At 43.0% G+C, this 17,930-nt stretch overlaps 1 protein-coding gene across 10 annotated transcripts in view; it reads left to right on the plus strand.

Moving 5' to 3' along the window:
- Nucleotides 1-17,930, plus strand: part of Cit (citron rho-interacting serine/threonine kinase) — a 190,177-nt gene that overhangs the window by 118,009 nt on the left and 54,238 nt on the right. For all 10 annotated transcript variants that reach the window (XM_029559280.1, XM_029559281.1, XM_029559284.1 and 7 more), the window contains 4 exons: nucleotides 1,194-1,310; nucleotides 2,387-2,496; nucleotides 3,566-3,740; nucleotides 7,999-8,196. In XM_029559280.1, coding sequence (XP_029415140.1) covers nucleotides 1,194-1,310; nucleotides 2,387-2,496; nucleotides 3,566-3,740; nucleotides 7,999-8,196 — 600 coding nt within the window. The remainder of the gene's footprint in view (nucleotides 1-1,193; nucleotides 1,311-2,386; nucleotides 2,497-3,565; nucleotides 3,741-7,998; nucleotides 8,197-17,930) is intronic.

Here is a 17,930-nt window from a genome sequence, read left to right on the forward strand (position 1 = left end):
CTACTTTATCATCCTGCTGGGCTGCCTTGCTCCCTCCTGACCCTTCTCTACACCTTTTGCTCTTCTCCACCAACTCTCATTCTATTTTTTTCATCAATCAGTTCTAGTTTAAAGCCATCTTTGAAATTTGTTCTTTCCTTTATCATATGGACTCCATCCCTGCTGACTGACTTTTTTTAGGGACGATGTCCCCATGAGCTATGAAGGGCCCTTTACAATAGACATTGTGGGAAAGGCAGATTTCAGATCCCATCTGTGACCCCAATTCTGGCAGCTTTATTCCCAATATCCTGTTGTTGTTCTTGATGGCAGTTGGTGTCATTCACAAAAGCAAAATGAATTCTTTGTGATGAGAAGCATAGGCTCTTGGTCAAAGGCTCAGGGAGCTATGATGTCTTCGCTCCTTCCTGTTTCTCTTGGTGTTTTGGCAATTGGTAGGCTGTGTGCCTCGCAGAACACTGGATTGAGCTGGTGGTTGGTGACACCATTACTGTTTTATTTTTTGCTCTTGGGAATAGTAGGTGCTTACAGTGGCTTATAGCTCGAGAACATATGATTTCTCTCCCCTGGGAAAGTCTTCTTTTTCCAAGGACTCTCTATTCCAGCTGGATCAGAGGCAAGAAGCATTTTTTTTCTTTTATATTCTTGCCTATTGACTGCCCACCTTCATTACTGGTGGGCAATGTCATCTTGTCCCTGACTGTTTCCCTGGTCACCCAGACTTCCTCCGTCTTCAGCTTCTCTCCTCCTGAGAGAGACAGCTTGGGAATATCTAGCATTCATTTTGTACAAATTAGGAACAGGGAATGCTCTGAAAACTACTAGTGCATTGCCTAAGGAAAAGTTGTCCCCAGGTAATATTAGCAAATAAGAACTTTATTTTCCAAGTCTAGATAATTAGAGCTTTTTCTCTCTTGTTCTAGAGTCTAGCTCACACCGAATCTCTCTCTGGTCTTTTGGGCTGATTATTTTTAGATTAGTTCCTAGTTCAAATCTACCTGTTCTTTGCCATTTGGTGGCAATAGTTCCTAGTCTCATTCTGGTTGGTACACAGACTCTTGACTTTTGTCATCTCTTTGTTTTAGGGATTAGAGGCCTTGGGCCTCTGCTTCCCTCCTTTGCTCAAGTGATTCTTATCCCCCTGCCCAACCCCCCTTGGCTACCTAGGATGTTCACTTCTTCTGTTTTCATAGGTGTTGGACAATCAAATAAAGAAAGATTTGGCCGACAAGGAGAGTCTGGAGAACATGATGCAGCGACACGAAGAGGAGGCTCATGAGAAGGGCAAGATCCTCAGCGAGCAGAAGGCGGTAGGTAGCAGAGCGCGCACAGCCAACTTTCTAAGGACTTTTGATGCAGGCAAAGACTGACTCACTTTGGAAACTCCCATTTGACCTGTAGCTTGTTCTTTCAGTGACACAGGGTTTGTAGGTAACAGGAAGGTTTTTCTGAAACAGCTTCCTGTCTCGAAAGAACAGTGGCTCCACTTGACCAGTTTTAAGCTCTTTAATGACCAATCTGTTGCCCACTGCAGCATGGTCCATTAGAATTCTTCCTGACAGAGTGCCCAGTGGCCCTCAGTCTCCTGTATATCTCTGGTGTTTGCTTACCTGTTCACTGTTCAGGAGAGTTACCTGTGATGCTTGTAAACCCCAGACCTGGTGAAGGCTTTCCACCTCAGCATATCTAAGGGAAGGGCTGGGGATGTACCTTAGTGGTAGAGCACTCACCTAGCAGGTATAAGGGCTCTTGGTTTGATCCCTCATACCACCACCAAGAAAAATGAAAGGGAGGACTCTTACTATGTAGCCTTGGCTGCCTGAAACTCGTTATGTAGACCAGACTAGCCTTGAACTCATAGAGATTCACTTGCCTCTGCCTCCTGAATGCTTGGGATCAAATGTGTGTAACACCATGCCTGACCCAAGTTATATTTTTAGCCAGCACCCACCAGACTTCACCCCCAGTACTTACAATTTAGAAATTTGGGAAAACTTTGATGTAGAGAAATATGATGTGATACCGGTATACTTGTACATTCAAGTTAGATGCTCCTGGAGGCCCGGGGAATATATGCATGATACCAGGATATAGAGAGGCCTGCCTCTATGTAGGATGGCAGCTTCCCAAATCATCCCTTCTATATGTTTTTGATGCAGGCCACTTAGTGTGGAGATGTTGATTTCTGTTGATAAAATAACTGAGCCTAATCCATTGAGCAGTTACATCTGTGATCCTCAGGGTACAGACTGGTTGCGTCCCTCATGACCTCTGGCCAATCTGTAAACATTTTAGAGGAGACTTATTTTGGCCCATGTGGCCTGCCTTCATCCCACTCTAGTGGAACTGTTGGTATGTGAGGGTTCAAAGGTCTCCTGGGTTTCAGATGATCAATGCTATGGATTCCAAGATCAGATCCCTGGAACAGAGGATCGTGGAATTGTCTGAGGCCAATAAGCTTGCAGCAAACAGCAGTCTCTTCACCCAAAGGAACATGTAAGTGCTTGGATTCTGACTGCACCTTACTCAGCCCATCTCCCCTGACCCAGCCCTCATACACATACTTCTGTAATTCTGCTCTCCTTTGAGTGGTCTTACTCCACTGGGGCCTCTTTTGAGTCAGGTGTTCTTAAATACCTCAAATGACTATCAGATTACAGAGTACTTCACTGTGGCTAATGCGACTACTTAGAGTTTGCTTTTGGAAAACTGCTGTCCCTCTTACCCAGATTTGCCTGCTGTAATCAGTAGGAGGGGATCTTGTGTGTACCCAGCTAGGCTATCCATTCTGCTGTAGGTAGCTCTGACTGGGAGTTGTCTGTGTTTGTGAGTGCTCTGATCATAATCTTTTTGCCTGAGGGATTGTACTTTCTAGGAATCTTTTCCGAGATCGTTGAAAACATTCCCATCTGAATCTGAACTGGTATGGTAGGCAGCGTTTTGGCCTTTAGTTCTAGTTTTTGGTACTTGTTACAGTTGGTAGAAAGGTGAGGAAACCATACAGAGTTCTAGAAAGAGCAGCATGCAACATTCTTTCTCTCCATTGCAATGCCTTCCACAGAGCCTGCATTATTAAGCTCTTGGAAGCACTCCTGTACTCACAGGAAGCCCCTTTCTGCACTCCTGTATAGGCTTCTTTTTATTTATTTAAGGCAGGGTTTCCCTGTAGCTCCAGCTGGCCTGAGCTCATTATATAGGTCAGGCTGGCCTTGATTTCACAGAGATCTGTCTGCCTCTGTCTTCCAAGTGCTTGCATTAAAGGCATGTGCCACAGGCCTTTAAAGAAAACAGTTACCAAAGATTGAAATGTTAGTATTGCTTGTAGCCCCCTTGACCATATTTGATCTCACAGGTGAGGAACGCGAGGCACTGGTGACTTAAATGGTCCCAGGTTACTCATGCTGTGCCCATGAGACTAGATTAAGAGGCAGCTAACCCTGCAATGATTACAGCCCACTTATTGAAGATGTACCTTCTCGTTCCATTCCTACCTGTCCTCCTGAGGAGACATGTTGTCTCTGATAGCTCTGTGATTCTGTTTGGATCCTCCCACCACCCCTACCAGGAAGGCCCAGGAAGAGATGATTTCAGAACTCAGGCAGCAGAAATTTTACCTGGAGACACAGGCTGGGAAACTGGAGGCCCAGAACCGAAAGTTAGAAGAACAGCTGGAGAAAATCAGCCACCAAGATCACAGTGACAAGAATCGGCTGCTGGAGCTGGAGACGAGGCTGAGGGAGGTGAGGAGTAAGGGTGATCTTGGAGAGGTTTTGTTGGGGGAATCCCAGGCTGCAACCCAGGCAGCTTTCACAGGTAAATTGATAACATATTCAGAAGGCTTTGCACATGGTGAATACATGTACACAGTTGGCCACATGGCTCTGGGTTTAAATTTACCTCAATTTCTTACTAGTTTAGTAAACTTGTGTATGAGTGTGTGAGTGTGTGTGTGTGTGTGTGTGTGTGTGTGTGTGTGTGTGTGTGTGTGTGTGCACATGCCATAACATGCTGCCCTCTAGTAAACTCTTTTCATAGTTTCGCAGCTACCTAATATCTCTCTGCTTCAGTTTCCTCCTCTGTAAACTGTCAGTGCGGATTCTCCCTTTTAGGGTTATGTGAGGATTATCTAGATCTTTCCAATTGGCGCGCCTGTCCAATAGGGACTGAGCACTTCCTCCTTTAGCAGGATTTAATGAAGGCCACAAGTGTATTGTCCATGCTTGAACTGGCTCTGCAGTACCACTCAGTGACAGCAGCAAGGGTCTCAGAATGACAGGATATTCAAAGATAAAACCAAACTTAGGTTTGCTTGATGGAAGGTAGTTCTTTTCAGAGATGTTGGGAGTCTAGGAAGAAAAGCCATAGTTTTGTGAGGAAACTCTAGCAAGTTTGGTTAGGGATGGTGCTGAGGTTGACTAAAACTAGGAGTTTTATGCAAGTGTTCACTGTGTATTTATTAAACACCTGCTGTGTGCCAGTTATTAGCCAGGGTATACAGATGAGTATTTCTGACCTCGGAGGCTTCTAGCTTAACTGGCCCTGAATAAGCAGGACTGGAAAGCAGTTGTTTCAAGTCAGACACTGGGTTGGGAGTGAGGACAGTGCCTCATGCATAGTAAATACTCAAATATTTATGAGGAAATTCTTCACAGAACAGGTGATCTTTCTTAAGGAAAAGACTCCTAAGCAGACAGATCTGGGGACTAAACTGTGGAGAAAGATTGCTCATGGTTACTTGTGTGTTTACTTTGACTGGAACCTTGAAAGTGAAGTCACTTCTCCAGAGGTAGAAACAGTATCATCTCATGTTTCTAGAGCTTGTCAAGGTGGGATCCCTCCATTAGGATCATCCAGAATGTCTTAAAACATATCTTAATAATTTTTTTTTGAGGGTCCCACTCTGTAGCCCAGGCTGGCCTCAAACTTGTGATCCTTCTGCCTCAGCCTCCTGAGTGGCATTTTAGACGTGAGCCAGCAAGCCTGCCTTATCTTCAGCTTTTTAAAATGGAAAGGAGGGTGGCTGGAGAGATGGCTAATCCAAGCACCCACATGGCAGCTAACTGTCTGTAGCTCTAGTTCTAGGGGATCCGACAGCCTCTTCTGTCCTCTGTGGGCATTGCATGACACAGGTGCACTTACCTATATGCAGGCATAACACTCATGCACATATAAAAATAATACATAAAATATTTTAAAATGGAAAGGGGAATGCAGTATGCATTTTTAGCAAGTACCCTGGTGATTGAGGTTCTCCTTGGAGTAGAGAAGTGCTGTGGTTTGTCCAAAGGCCTTAGGATTTGACCTCACTTATATTACTTAGGTTATATTTTCATTCTTCCCAGTAGAGTCAGCCCTAATGGTATAAATAGATTCCTGCAGCCTGGGAACATCAAGCATCTTTTGCCTTTCCCTTCCACACTCCCCTCTTGCTGAGCCTGCCCTGAAGCAGCAGCAGCTCATCTGGGCAATCACAGTGTCCCCAGGGAAGCTTGTTGCTTTTTTTTTTCCCCCTTCCACTCTTGAATCTGTATAGTTAACTGCTCCCCTCACCCCCAGGATGGTAAGAGAAACTTCAAATGTTTCATAAAAGGCTCAGGGCTCTATATTCTCCCTGGGAGTTTTAGCACTTAGCTCTAAATATAAAAAGGTCAGTCCATCTCTGGGTGACTTGCTACTATTGAGATTGAGGGCAGAGGCCACAACCTTAAGTCTGTTCCACCATAAGGGGCCCTGAGCCTTCTCTCTAGTTTCTGTGTGCAGTGGTAGTTCTTCTGTGGCATCTTGGGGAAGGTTCCAGGCTTCTGGGCTCTCCTTTAATTGCCCAGCATCTGGCTCCCTGACCTCTCCTTGGCTTATTATGCCTCTCATGGTCTTGCCAAGGGCATCTGGAGAATTTTCAGTCTCACTGATAGAGTCCTAGCTTGCTCTGACAGCTGGCATTTCAGTAAGACAAACAGTAAAGTGTAGCGTTAGCAACCATAGACTCACACCAGACTTCTTGGGTTTGAATGCCAACCCTGTCCTGTTTTTATTTATTTATTTGTATTTTATGTGTATGAAGGTTTTGCTTTCATATAAGTATATCCATGTGTGCAATGTCTGTGGAGGCCAGAAGAGGGCATCAGATCTGCTGGAACTGGAGTTACGGATGGTTATTATCCTTCATGTGGGTGCTGGTAACTAAACCTGGGTCCTCTGCAAGAACAGCCAGTGCTCCTAACCACTGAGCTGTCTCTCTAGTTCTCCAACTCTGCCTTTTAAAAAAGCTATGTAACATTTGCTTAAATACCTAACCTCTGAGTGCAACAGTTTGCTTATCTATAGAGTGGAGCTAACAGTAACCCCTCCTTTATTGGGTTTCTGTGGAAATGCAGTGAGTTAATCCAGTGCCTGATATGTTGTAAGTACTGTTTTCTGCTGTCACATCATCTTCATTGTTGCTGGAGGATCTTCGACTCTTGCTTTAGCCACCACTAAGTTGTTAAGGACTCACAGATCTAGATTAGCAGCCAGATCTTTCTCTTGAGTTTTTGAGCCATTGTTAACAATATTCCTTGGACCTCTGCACTTGGATGTCTCCTATAGGGGTCAGATTCAACACATTAGTACTGAATCTTTTTATCTTTCTCCTCATACTGACTCCTCTTCTCTGCTCTGTTGGTAGCCCATGGTCTTGCTCTCTAGAACATACCACAGATACTTTTTAATTCCCCTCTGTCCTTTGTTCCCTGGCCCACCTCAAATTAGTCATGAAGTCTATTTAATTATTTGGCAGTTCTTCTCTTTAATGACCCGGGAGTTGAATGTCCTCTTTGCTGGGTTATCTTCCATGTATCCCTAGCCTAGTGTGCTGAGCTCATGCTGTGGCCTTGTCACGATAGCCCCGGAGTGCAGGTCACTTCTCTTATTTGCTTGGCATTGCTCCCTGGAACAGCCTTGTCAGTGCTGTTGAAGTCATTGCACCTGTTGCAATCTTGCTTACTTCTATATCTTTTGGATATCTCACTATCCCTGTCTGAAAAATCCCAGTTGAAACTGGTCAGGGTCTTGTGTGTGCCAGGCCAGAGAGCTCTACCACTGTGTTGATCTCTAGCCCTCTTATTTTCTTTGATTCCTGTTAATTCTTTTTAAAAACATTTATTTTTATTTATGTGTATTTATATGTGTTTGTGTGAATGTATGCCACATGAATACAGATGCATGCAGAGACCAGAAGAGGGTATCATATCCCCTAGAGCCAGAGCTATAGACTGTTAGCTGCCAGATGTGGGTTCTGGGAATCAAACTCAAGTCCTCTGGAAGAACATTCTGATGATAAAGGTGTCTCTGTTACTAATTCAGTGTTGTCTATTTCCGTTTACCTTTAAATCTTTTTCTAATAAGAATAATTGTAATTTTCAAGACCTTTGCTGTATGGTTTTTCTTTTGTAGCCTTCTCAGGCATTTAAATGTTCGTTAAGTAAGGGATTATTAGTATACACATTCTTGGTACCCACAGGGCATGGGTTCTAGGACTCCCCTTATTTATACCAAAATCTGTGGATGCTCAAGTCCCTTTTGAAAGAGGGAGTGGTACTTCCATAAAACCTACAGACATCCTTATGCATACTTTAGATCACTTAGAATACTTAATACAATGCAAATTCTTTATAGTTATACAATACCATTTATGGAAAGATGACATGTCTGCACATGTTCATACGTGTTCAGTACCGGTGCAATTTTTTTTTTTTTCTCTGAGTATTTTCAACCCATGATTGGCTGACTCCTTGGAGGCGAAACCTACAGGAAGGTTCACTGCACATCCTCCTGCATATTCTCAGTCTCATTGATTTCTGAGATGCTCACAAGTTGAACCCGTTTTATTACTTATCACCCTCTCTGCTGAGGCTGAGAAGTTGGTTCCCAGGCCAGGTCTAAGCTTCAGGTTGAGCAGGAGGTTGTATTTTCACAGCTTCTCCCATTCCTGTCCACTGAACACTTGTGTCCTTTTCTCAGGTCAGCCTGGAGCATGAGGAGCAGAAGCTGGAGCTAAAGCGCCAGCTCACAGAGCTGCAGCTGTCTCTGCAGGAGCGTGAGTCCCAGCTGACAGCCCTGCAGGCTGCCCGTGCGGCCCTGGAGAGCCAGCTTCGGCAGGCCAAGACAGAGCTGGAGGAGACGACAGCAGAAGCGGAAGAGGAGATCCAGGCTCTCACGGTGGGTCTGGGAGCAGCACTGGCAGGTTCAGAAGGCCTCACCTGGGATGAGAGTGGTGTCAAGGATATTTATTTACTCTGGGAGATGTCAAGAGGGAAAATGATGATTCATGGGTATGGGTAATGAGTGGAAAGATAGCTTATGTAAGAATTCTCCTGTGTTGGAGTTAATGCACTAGCATAACTGACAGTGCCTGCTTCCTGTAATACCTTGAAAAATTCCTCCTTTATTTTTATATGACTACTCTGCTAAAGCAGTCATCATTGTGTTTCAGATTTTCATTTCAGCCTGTTTACCTGATCTTCTACTTTGGTTTTAATAGTTAGAAAAAAAAATAATATCTCATGTCTTGCGGTACTCTCTCTAACATTGCTGCTTTGTTTTGCATATTCTCATTTGTGTTTCTGTTTTTTTAAAGTTATAAATTCTGCTTCATGCTTTTTTAGTTTGTTTTTTTAAAAAATTCTTTTTTGTTTTAAGATTGATTTATTTTTATGTGTATGAGTGTTTTGCTTGCATGTATGTATGTGTACAGTGTGGATGTAGTGCCCACAGAGGCCAGAAGATGGCATCAGATCTCCTGGAACTGGAATTGGAGACAGTTATTAGCCGCCATGTGGATGCTGGGAACCAAACACAGGTCCTCTTCGAAAGCAGAGAGTGCCCTTAACTGCTGAGTATCTCTTCAGCCCCCTGGTTTATATGTTCTGGGCTAGGGATTTGCTATGTAGCGCGGGCTGTTTTTGAACTTGTAATTCTCCTACCTCTGTTTCCAAGTGCTGAGATTACAGATGTACACTACCATACTGCATGTATTTTTTTTTTGTTTTATTTTTATTTAGATGTTTGTGTAAGTGTATGCCATATGAGTGCAGGGTCCACAGAGGCAAGAAGAGGGCATGAATCCCCTGTAGTTGGAGCTGCAGATGTGGGTACTGGACTTGGGTCCTCTAGAACATCAGTTTTTGCTCTTAACCACCAAGCCTTCTCTCCAGCTCTGCTTCCTTTGCTTCGTGCCTTTTTTATGTCTTCGCTATAATCTGAGTGGGAAAGGGTCTTCCGAATGAGAGATTCCCTAAAAGCAATTTAGCTTCTCTTCTCTTTCTGAGAGAGAAGGTTACTAAATTGGAAAGATTTCTCAGGAGGTGTAACTTGGAGGGGCATCACTGGCCTTAGACCTCTGTTCTTTCGGAAGTCTAAAAGTGAGGCTTGCCAGGCGTGGTGGTGCATGCTTTTAATCCCAGCACTTGGGAGGCAGAGTCAGGCAGATCTTTGTGAGTTTGAGGCCAGCCTGGTCTACATAGTGAGTTCCAGGACAGCTGGGGCTGCAGGGAGACCCTGTCTCAAAAAGACAAAAAAAAAAAAAGTGAGGCTTTGGGCCATTTTTCTCCCTACCATTGACTGTTTTCACAGGGACTGACCCAGGCTAACAGAACTCACAAGCCTTTCGTATGAAATGCCCACTCATCACCTTCCAGAGAGCAGTACCTCCTGAATTGATTAGGCCTCTTTGGCAGGGCAGTCTTCATATTTTATCCCTTTCAGGGCAGTCTACTTAGAAAATTGTGTTACTGAGGCCTAGTGGATGGCTCAGGAGTTAAGAGTACTTGCTTCCCTTCTAGAGGAACCTGAGTTTGTTCCCAGCATTCATGTCAGCAGCAGCTCATGACTGCTCAACTCCAGGGGGTCCATGCCCTCTTTTGGCCTCTGGGGGCACCTATACTTATGTGTGTACACACACACACACACACACACACACACACATATATATATAAATTAAATAGAAAAGGAAGGAAGAAGGAAAGAAAGAAAAAGAAAGCAAGAAACCCCCATTGCTTTTGGAAGGCTGCTCGGTGGGCACAGATTCTGAGCTCTGAAAGTGGAAGGAGGCTTAATGGCTATATTAATGAAGCCCACACGTTTCTCATAGTAGCACACTGTTCCTGCCAAGCAGATGGGCATAGTCATGCCTGCTGGTCAGAGTACCCTCTTCTGTGGGTAGGGCACAATGCAGCTGATTTGATTCAGTGACTTTTAAAATAGGAACCGTATCCATTCCAATTCCACTTGGGTGCTGGCCCTATCTACATCAGCTCCTAGCTCTGCATCTCTTAGAGTGGAGGATGTAAAATAGAGCATGTATCACTTTGTTTATCTGTGGGAAAATTGAGTCCTTTAAAACCTGTCTTGCTCCTGGTTGGAATGTGCTGTGTCTACAGGCTGCTTGAAGCCTAGTGCAGCAGCTAGTCACGACTTAATTTAGTTGGATGAGATCACTGCCTCAAAGCATCTTTACGAAAAGCAAAACAAAACAAAGCCTTCCCTAGGTCTAGAAAGCACAGCTCTATGGCTGTTATTCACAAAGGTACATGGAAAATAGGGCTTGTTCAAACTGATGGTACACACTGATGACAGAGGCACACCTGTAATCCCAGCATGTGAGAGGCTGTTACAGGAGGATCGTGAGTGTGAGGCTAGCGCAGGCTACATATTGAGGTCTTGTCTCAAGGAGGAAGAAGAAAAGAAGCAGAAATGCCTTAGCTTAAACAGCTATTTGTAAACTCATCCTGTGCAGCCTTCCTCCCCCAGCAATGTGTGTTAATAATTTAGTCGAGTTTTAAGACCATGATCCTTTGCCTCTTCTTATGTCCCTTACCTGGTTATAGATGGCATGTGGTTGTTGTGTAAATGACTTGGTTGACTTAGTTCTGAAGAGGATATTTTCCATACTGGTCACAAATACAATACTTTATTACTTTCCCATTGTGTAAGGCCCATGTTTAGACCCAACATGAGCATCAATTAAATTAAATCAGCTGGGTCTAAAATGATCTCCTAGGAGGTTTGTGAGCTTCACGGCATGATGTTCTATCAATAAAAGGGAATGGTCAAATGGGCTATTATTTCTTAATTCTAGGAGGCGTTCATCTCTCAGCCTGGGAAGGGAGTAGTTGCCTGGTCTGGCCTCAGCCCCTGGGCCAAATTAGATGGAGCTCAGTTAAATTAGAGCTCTCCATTGAAGAATCTTGGCAGCAGCAGCTGGGAGGCCATTGCTGGCCTTGCTAATCCTTTTTTTTTTTCCTCCTACTCTCACTTTACCCATCCTGTTAATTGCATTTGCATTGAAATTAGCCATTAAGAGCTGTGATTGAGTCAAAGTAGAGACCAACAACAGAGAGTGAAGTAGAAATGCACTTTTAAGAGACTTTCATACGGGTAGAAGAGTTTTCTGCCTGCACTTGATATATAAGACTGTGTCATTGCTTCATGTATGGAAGGTAATTTATAGTGCACAGGTGTGCTATGAATGTAAAAGGTACTCGAATAGCCTGGTAGAGGTGGGCTGTGTGCTTTGTATGCATCAGCAAGGCTTCATGAGTGCCTCTGTGGTTCTGTCCCCGATGTTCTTTTACCAATTAGAGACGAGCTGAATAATGAAGAGTAGAAAGCTGCAGCCACTGATGAGAAGCTCCTTCTTCACCTGCACAGTGTGATGATGTATCCTAGAGGCATCTGCTCTGATATGTTGAAATCATTAATCAGTTCAGACTATCATTCTTTTACATAAACATCAATCCTTGAATTTTATTTTGAATATTTATTTATTTTATGTGTATGAGTGTATTGCCTGCGTGTGTGTAAGTGTACCTATGTTGTGCAATGCCCAAGGAGGTCAGAAGAGGGTGTCAGATCCCCTGGAACTGGAGTTATAGAGGATTCTTAGCTGCCATGTGGATGCTGGGAATCAAATCCTGGTCCTCTGCAAGAGCAGCCAGTGCTCTTAACCGCTGAGCCATCTCTCCAGCCCCAAGCCTTGCATTTTAATTAGCAAGCTATTGGCATAATTGCCAAGATGTGAAGATGGGACATGTAAGTGACAGAAAGGGATGAAGGCCTCCAGCTATAGAATCCTGACCATGGATCCCAGAAGATGGTCAGAAGATGGATCTGAACATTGTCTTCCCTTCTTCAGCTCTACAAATGTTGCCTCTCATAGTAACTCACTTTACCTTTCCTTATAACTTTGCTTAAAATTCATGGAAACATAAAGACTGCAGGAGATGAGAGCGCACCAGTGGTCCTCAGGTAAGGTTGGTAGCAGTCTGCTTAGTCCACTTCACTGACACCTTACTTCTGTAGTTCTGGGGTTCCCAAGAAGGTCCAGGGATCCCTGCTGGTTCTGAAAGTCAGACTACTTGCATTTTTCACCAAGTTAATATCTTTAACTTTCTGAGGTCCTCAATAAATTCTCATAGTATAAACATTCCCTGTGACACCTGATTTACCTCCACTGGTTTCATTGACAGAATCTAGATCTTGCTTTAGGCATTTCACTATCCTTACTGTGTACTTCTGTGGCCTTTGGCTTGTGTGTCTATTTTTTTTTTTTTCAGTCTAAGGTAGCATAAATATCTCTTACCATTTTCTTATTAAGATTAGTTCAGTGGTGGTTAAATACTTATGGTACTTTTAGCCATCCACAACAGGGCCAGTTTTACATTTTGTGTTTATGTCTCACCAGACCATAAATCACATGGATGATAAATCACAGCCATAGCAACCATAGCCCATGACATTTCTGCTTCACAGAGGACTGGTGGTTGATGTGGCCAAATTATCCAAATGCCCTATAATGGTTAATTTTAATCGTAATGAATCAGCATCAGTGATTGAAATTTCAGATTCCAGTGAGACAGTTAAATGAGTTTTTAATGGTGTAGCGTTATTGGAATCTTTGCTATTAATAAGAAAGTATAATACATAAGAAAATGGAACAGGGCTTCCGAACCCATCTGGGCCACTGAGCTTTTCTATGATTACCACTTAGCTGTGAAGGAATTGATTTCTCCCTCAATTTCCTGTTTGTTTTTTATTTTATTTTTTATTTTTGGGCAGGGTCTCCCTATAGTCCCAGCTGGCCTGGAACTTGTTTATGTAGACCAGACTAGCCATAATCCCATGGTGATCCACCTGCTTCTGCCTCTTAAGTGCTGGGATTAAAAGTGTGCACCAGTAGACCTGGCTTCCTGTTTGTTTTTGAGAGATTATATACCAGTTTCAGGGGGAGAGAGAGAGAGAGAGAGAGAGAGAGAGAGAGAGAGAGAGAGGTGAGTGAGTGTATGTGCATGTGGAGGTCAGAGATTGAAATTGTCTTTGCATGTTGCTTTCCACCTTACTTTTTGAGACAGAGGTTGTCAGTGACCTGGAGCTTGCCAATTGGCTAGCCCAGCTGGCTAGTGCAGCCCTGGGATCCTCTATCTCAACCTCTCCAGGGCTGGGATCATAGATATGCACTCCCATGCTTGGCTTTTCAGGTTCTAGAGATCAAATCCAGGCCCTCATGCTTGTGCTCTCATTGGGCCATCTCCCCAGCTTCATTTACATATTTCTCTGGTGACCTTTGAACTCTGTGAGGGTAGATTTAAGTAGACTGAATGGCTTTCAGATCAGAAATATCTACTATCTTTAAACAGTTTGCTGACCTCTAACTTAGGATTGATTAGTGTAAAGGCCTGTTCTTTCTCTATGGAAGACCCTTTGTTTCGTCCACAGTGATCATAGAGTACATTGGAGGGGTTGAAGGGTCCACAGGCCAGACTGCTCTTGATCATTGGTTGTAAATGAGATTTCAACAGTAGTACAGATGGCTATGTTCCTTCATTAGATAAATGTTACTCTAACCCAATTAATTTACTAAGTCTTTTGTTACTAAGTCTTTTGTTACTTGGTATAGTCAGTCAGCATCCCATCACTGTAATGAAATACCCAATACAATCAGCTTATGAAGAAAACAAGCTCATTTTTTGGCTAACACTTTTGGTGGTTCCTGTCCATGATTGATTGACTCCTTTAGTTTGGGCCTGTGGTAAGGCAGCACATGGCAGGAAGGCAAGGTGGATACAAATCACCTACCTCATGACTGGAAATCAAAGATGGAGGGGAGAGAAGAAGGGACTGGGGTCCCATAATCTTTTCAAGGTCATGACATGAGGGCCTTCCCCTAGGGCCCACCACCTGGATGCCCTCAGCAACTCCAGGTAGATCTACATGTAAAGTATCTAGACACAGGTTTCTGGTCATTTTCCTACTGTCTGAAGTATTTATTTATGTTTTTATTTTATTTTATTTATTTTAAAGTTCTGTCTTTTTTGTGAAGGTTTTATTTTATGTGTCTGAGTGTCTTGTCTGCATGTATGCATGTACACAGTGTGTGTGCCTGGTACCCTTAGAGACCAGAAAAGGGCATGCGGAGTTACAGATGATTTTGAGCCACGATGTGGTGCCAGGAACTGAACCTGGGTCCTCTGCAAGAGCAGCAAGTTCTAACTCTCCATCTCTCCAGTCCCCTTTAGCGTTTCTTTATAGTGTAGATTGACCGGTGAGAAATCCCTCCAGCTACAGTATATCAGAGACAGCCTTCATTTCATCTTTACTTCTGAAGGATATTTTGCTGATACAGAACTTTGGTCGATGCTGTATTATCATCTAGCCTCCTCCCTCCACAGCATCTCTTGTGAGAAGTCTGTCTGCTTGTTGTGTGTCTTTTCCTGGGGAGTCTATAGAACAACAACAGTCAAAAAAACCATTCCACCCAAGTCCAGCCTGGTGAACCAATGAATTGTTTGCTGTTACTTATAGGAGCACAGATAACCTTATGGACAGCTACACCCCCGAGTTTCCTTCTCTTGGCCATCAACTATTGCTTGTATACCTTCTGGGAGGGGAGGGCCTCAGGAGCCTTCCCCTTCCTCTACTGGGGACCATTAGTAGGCCCAGTCCCACAAGAGACTCCTGCTGGTGATCACAGTTGCTCTGATTTAAGGTGGTGGTAATCATATCCATCTTGGAGGAAATAGCCATACAACATTTGTCTTTGTGTCTCTGTATGTAATGTGTCTTTTCTCCAGCTTGTTTTAAGCAGTTTGATTATGACGTGCATAAGGTTGTCTTCATGTTTCTTGATTTTTTTTGTTTTGTTTTTTTTTTGAGACAGTGTCTCACTATGTAGCCTTGACTATCCTTGAACTCACTACGTAGACCAGTCTGGCCTCGAACTCACAGAAATCCTCCTGACTCTGCCTCCTGAGTGCTGGGTAAAGGTATATGCCACCACTCCTGGTGCCTTCATGTTAACTTAGGGTTCATCGAACTTTTTGTATCTGTGGGATCACAGCTTTGGAAAATTTATAGCCATTGCTGCTTCCGATATTTCTCTATCTCGCTCAAAGTGCTCTTTCAGAGACTGCAGAGTCTGCTGCTCCAGCTTTTCTCACAGCTCACTGAAGCTCTCTGTTCATTTATTTTAGTCTGCTTTTAGTCTGTTGTGTTTTGTATAGTTTCTATTGCTATGTCAAGTTAACTAATATTCCAAAGTATTGATAATCTATTATAGATGTCTAAAGAAATGGACATATTAGAGAATACATCATAGATCTAAAAATTTTTATGTAGTTATTTTATAGACCTTTTTATGGAGAGTAAGTTTAATTTAAAAAATTTTTATTTTATGTGTATGAGTGTTTGCCTGCATGTATGTAAGTGTACCACATGTGTACATGCCCATGGAGGCCACAGGAGGATGATGGATCCCCTGTCTGAACTGGAGTTACAGATAGCCAGTGCTCTTAACTGCTACCCCATTTCTTTTTTTTTCCCCCTAAGGAGCATTTTTCCTCTGCCAGAGACCAGATAGTTCTTTGTGCTTTCATAGCTAAGCAAGTGGTACTATAATCTACCCTGTCCCTCAGTTCAGACATCTGTTAGGCTGTCCTTGACTCTTCTTTCCCTTAGCCTCCACAGTATTCTGCATGCCTTTTTAGTATGCCTCCAAAGAGACTCTGGTTCCATCCGCTTCTGTCTGGTTTGGTCCTCCACCCTACCCCAACCTGCCATCATTTCTGTCTTCAGTGGTTTTCCTGTTCCTTTCTCCCTTTGTTCTATTTGATCTGCATTCCCTACAACATCCATGGCAACCTTCAAACAGCAATCTGATCACATCATTCTTCTTAAAAATTATATGCATTTTGAATGCATCCCAAATACCTTACTGGACCTTCAAGATTTTTGGCCTTTCTGTCATGACCTGCGCTAGTTTTTTCCTTGTCTTGATTTTGCTTTTTCAAAAGATGACCACAACTCAGAAAAAAATTTTTTTAACTATAATCTACTGCAAGAGAGGATAGTCATCTTTGGGGGATCGTTTCAAAGGCCCCTCATGGATACCAAAATTAGATGCTCAAGCCCCTTATAGGCAATGGTATGGTATTGGCCTAGAATGTTTGTACATCTTCTTGTATACTTTACATCATCTTTAGATTACTTAGAATACTAATGCAGTGTAAGTGCTGGAAAAATCGCTCACAGTGGTGTTTAGGGAATAATGGCAAGGAAAACAGTCTGTTTATACTTACCATGGAAACACATTTTCTCCAGAATATTTTCTGTTTATGGTTGGTTGAATCCATGGGTACAGTACCTATACACAGAGGGCCACTATGTACTGTATTTTGTTGATTCTAAGGCAACCAAAATTAGGATGTATGTTTATAGTCATGTTATACATAAACATGCCATGGTTTGATTGACAGCACTTTTCTTAATGTTGTATGGAGTAGTGCTAAGTACTTAAAACTAAGAGCCAGTTAAACGGATTATGTATTTAAACCAAAGCTTCCTAAGACACTGCTCTCCTTTATCACCCAGGGCGCATTCTGATGTTGCCTGTCTAGTTTATTCTATTTAATTGCATATCACAAACAAAAATCTCCCCTTGTTGTTCTTGCTATTAGGTTGCAGTCTAAAGCTGATGGGAGCAACCCAGCTGTTTCTGTTCATCCAGTGTACAAGCCCTTTCTTGCCCCAGGGTGTCCACAGGTGCTATTTCCTCTGCCCACTCCTGTCCTTTGATTTTGGTTTCAGTGTCTCTTCAGAAAAGTCATGCCTGACCACCTCATGCTAGTTACTCTCCTTATTCTTTTTCATGACCTGTCTTTGTTTCCTACGTTGCATTTGTTCCAGTCTCTAGTCATATGTTTATTTTCTGTCTTTATTCATCAGAATGAAGGTGAAGGTATCAGTTATAAAGAGGGTATAAGGTACATGTGCTTGTTTCCTATCTCAGTGTTAGCTTTCTGTTACTAGGACAAAGATCCAAGATATTCAACTTAAGAGAAACAAGGTTCATTTGAGCTCACAGTTCTAAAGTTCTAGCTCATGATCACTTGGCTCTGCTGTGACAGCATATCAGTGTGGGAACATGTGGTAGAGGAGGCCTGTTTACCACCTAATGACAGCTGGGAAGCAGAGGGAGAGAAAGACAGGAGTTCAGAGTTGCAGTGTCCCCTCCAAGGGCAAATCCCTGGTGACCTAACTTCCTCCACATAAGCCCCACCTCCCAATAGTGCCAAAGTTGACAAGCCTTTAACAGAAGGACTTTTTGGGGACATTTAGGACCCAAACTATACCAGGAATACTGATATTTTAGGGTTACTTTGCCTCAGAGAAAGTCTACACATTTATTTCAAGGTTGGTGTGAGGTTCTGTGAATCTCAGCAGCTGTTAATTCTTTTTGTTTATTTAATAACCACATGATTAGAAGAAGCATTTCATTACAACAGCATTGACATATTCAATAGCAATCTTCAGAGCAAAGATGCATCTCTTTCAAAATGGCTGTAAATTTTTAGGTTCACAGTTGTGAAGCTTTTAATTTTTAAAAAGCTGCTGCCCACCCC

This window comes from Nannospalax galili, unplaced genomic scaffold (assembly GCF_000622305.1).
Source record: "Nannospalax galili isolate Female #2095 unplaced genomic scaffold, S.galili_v1.0 scaffold769, whole genome shotgun sequence".
NCBI lineage: Eukaryota > Metazoa > Chordata > Mammalia > Rodentia > Spalacidae > Nannospalax > Nannospalax galili.